This window comes from Phoca vitulina, unplaced genomic scaffold, assembly GCF_004348235.1.
Source record: "Phoca vitulina isolate PV1807 unplaced genomic scaffold, GSC_HSeal_1.0 scaffold40, whole genome shotgun sequence".
Lineage (NCBI taxonomy): Eukaryota > Metazoa > Chordata > Mammalia > Carnivora > Phocidae > Phoca > Phoca vitulina.
The window spans coordinates 2,469,747-2,472,445 of record NW_022589743.1 but is presented as its reverse complement, the minus strand read 5'-3'; the positions used below and the strand labels follow the sequence as shown (position 1 = coordinate 2,472,445).

Sequence of the window (2,699 nt, the reverse complement as noted above, 5' to 3'; positions counted from 1 at the left end):
CACCGGGGCAGGGAAAGATAATGTGGTTAAGAACGGGGTGGATGTCTTTAGGTTGCTGACAGTTTAGGGAAAGGGTAACAGACGGGGAGTCCAGAGACCTGGTTCACAGAGGTACATACAGTCCATATCGGTTGATTGAACAAGTAAATGAATGTCTGTTCAAGTCACTTCTCCGAATACTGCCTCTGTTTCCTCTTTTTTAAAATAAGAGGGTTGGCCTGAAGCAGTGGTTCTCAACACTTGGCTGCATATGGGAACCATCTGCAGAACTCCTAAAAATGATCCATGCCTAGAATGCACCCCTTTCTATAATCTCTTGGGGTAATTCGTAGTTTCTGTGATTCTGGTTTTTCTTGTTGCCCTTCGCTGTCCCCACTTTGACCCTGTATCCTTTAACGGGGTGACAATTTTACCTTCCTGAGCTGGTTAGTAAGCTCTTCTCTGGCTGGCCCCCTTCTCGGGGGAAGCTGACCCCCTCTCAGCTTCACATCTGAGTCTCCCCTAGATTGGAGGAGGGCATGGGTAGCCTCCAGACAGCCAGCTGGCGCCTGTGTGGGTCAGGACAGGAGAGGAGGCTTAACTTGCTCTGGGAACTGGCACTGTGGCTGCCCCCCAGGGAGGGGAAGTCCCTGCCTGTGGGGAAGGGGTGGGGGCCAGGCATGGGTTTGGTGGGGCCCTGGCAAGCCGGGCAGGCAGAGAGCTGAGGCGAATGGTACAGAACAGTGAAATGCTCTTCCTCACTGAACATGCCTCAGGGACGGAATGAGGTCTCTTTCTCCAATATCTCAGAACTTGCTTTGGGCTTTGGAAAGTCAAGTCACCTCAAGCTTTGAGTTCCAGAAACAGACTACCACCCTCTCCTCATCTGTGTCCTCAGTTAAACTAGGGAAGCAGAGATGGGTCTAGGCCCTCCATTGGGGGTGGCGGCCGGTCTGCGGGGGGTAAATGCCACCGCTCTTTGTGCTGGCCTGGGCACCCGGGGTGGGGATGGTTCTAGCAGTGTACTGTAGGTGCATCTGACCCACCAGCCTGGGACCAGCCCAACTCTCAGGATGAGCTGGGTCCCGTAGGAGGGATCAGCTAGCAGAAGGTCGACTTCCCCCCTTGGCTGAGACCCTCACACTCTCAACCCTTCCTAGCACTTCCAAATTCTGTTTACTGGTCTTTAGTCTCCACTCAGAGGTGTGTTCCTCTTTTTCACCTGCTGTCCAGCCGCAGAGGAGCACTTCGAGGGGATCTGGGTCAGGACTAAAAGTGAGTTGGTTACTTTACTCACTTCACCTCTTCTTTGCCTCCTTTAGGTCCCACCTGAGGTGCCCCTGACCATCCCTGTTCCCCACCCCACCCCGGATCCCGGCAATGCTAACCGCTGTCTGCGGCTCTCTGGGCAGCCAGCACACGGACGCGCCCCACGCCTCCCCGCCGCGCCTCGACCTGCAGCCTCTGCAAACATACCAGGGCCACACGAGCCCGGAGGCCGGGGACTACCCCTCCCCGCTGCAGCCTGGAGAGCTGCAGAGCCTCCCGCTGGGCCCTGAGGTGGACTTCTCACAGGGCTATGAGCTGCCGGGGGCCTCCTCTCGGGTAACCTGCGAGGACCTGGAAAGCGACAGTCCCTTGGCCCCGGGACCCTTTTCCAAGCTCCTGCAGCCGGACATGTCACACCATTATGAATCGTGGTTCCGGCCAACTCACCCAGGCACTGAGGATGGCTCGTGGTGGGACCTTCATCCGGGCGCCAGCTGGATGGACCTCCCCCACACTCAGGGCGCGCTGACCTCACCCGGCCACCCCGGGGCGCTTCAGGCTGGCTTGGGGGGCTACGTCGGAGACCACCAGCTTTGTGCCCCGCCGCCCCACCCACACCCGCACCACCTCCTCCCGGCCGCGGGAGGGCAGCACCTCCTGGGGCCTCCCGACGGGGCTAAGGCCTTGGAAGCGGCCGCCCCGGAGTCCCAGGGGCTGGATTCCAGTCTGGACGGGGCAGCCCGGCCCAAAGGCTCCCGGCGCTCAGTGCCCCGCAGCTCCGGCCAGACCGTCTGCCGCTGCCCCAATTGCCTGGAGGCGGAGCGACTGGGGGCTCCGTGCGGGCCCGACGGGGGCAAGAAGAAGCATTTGCACAACTGCCACATCCCGGGCTGCGGGAAAGCCTACGCCAAGACGTCGCACCTGAAGGCGCACCTGCGCTGGCACAGCGGCGACCGCCCCTTCGTGTGCAACTGGCTCTTCTGCGGCAAGCGCTTCACGCGCTCCGACGAGCTGCAGCGCCACCTCCAGACCCACACGGGCACCAAGAAGTTCCCCTGTGCGGTCTGCAGCCGCGTCTTCATGCGCAGCGACCACCTGGCCAAACACATGAAAACCCACGAGGGCGCCAAAGAGGAGGCTGCAGGGGCGGCCCCGGGCGAGGGCAAGGCCGGCGGAGCGGTGGAGCCCCCCGGGGGCAAAGGCAAGCGGGAGGCCGAGGGCGGCGCGGCTCCCTCCAACTGAGCTGCTCCCGTCCCGCCCCCCACGCTGGTCTCCCCTGGGGGCATCAGAAGCGATTTCCCCGCCCCCCCACCCCCCCGCCGGCATGACGCCCTTGGGGGGCGACTTGAGTCAGAGGAGAAGGTGGTTATTTATTGAGGGGGAGGAAAAGTGGTGGGGGGTCAGGGGGACCGGGCGCTAGGGTTTTCTTTAGTCTCTGGGGCCGGACGAGA

At 61.6% G+C, this 2,699-nt stretch overlaps 1 protein-coding gene across 1 annotated transcript; it reads left to right on the top strand.

The window, feature by feature from the left end:
- The first annotated feature begins 1,353 nt into the window (after positions 1–1,353).
- On the top strand, positions 1,354–2,490 carry SP6 (Sp6 transcription factor). The gene has a single exon (XM_032428450.1). It carries the CDS (start codon positions 1,360–1,362, stop codon positions 2,488–2,490), a length of 1,131 nt encoding a protein of 376 aa, XP_032284341.1. The 5' UTR covers positions 1,354–1,359.
- The last annotated feature ends 209 nt before the right edge of the window (positions 2,491–2,699 follow it).

Excerpts from the sequence above, each read along its gene's own strand:
- SP6 (XM_032428450.1), top strand. The coding sequence starts at position 1,360 with ATGCTAACCGCTGTCTGCGGCTCTCTGGGCAGCCAGCACACGGACGCG.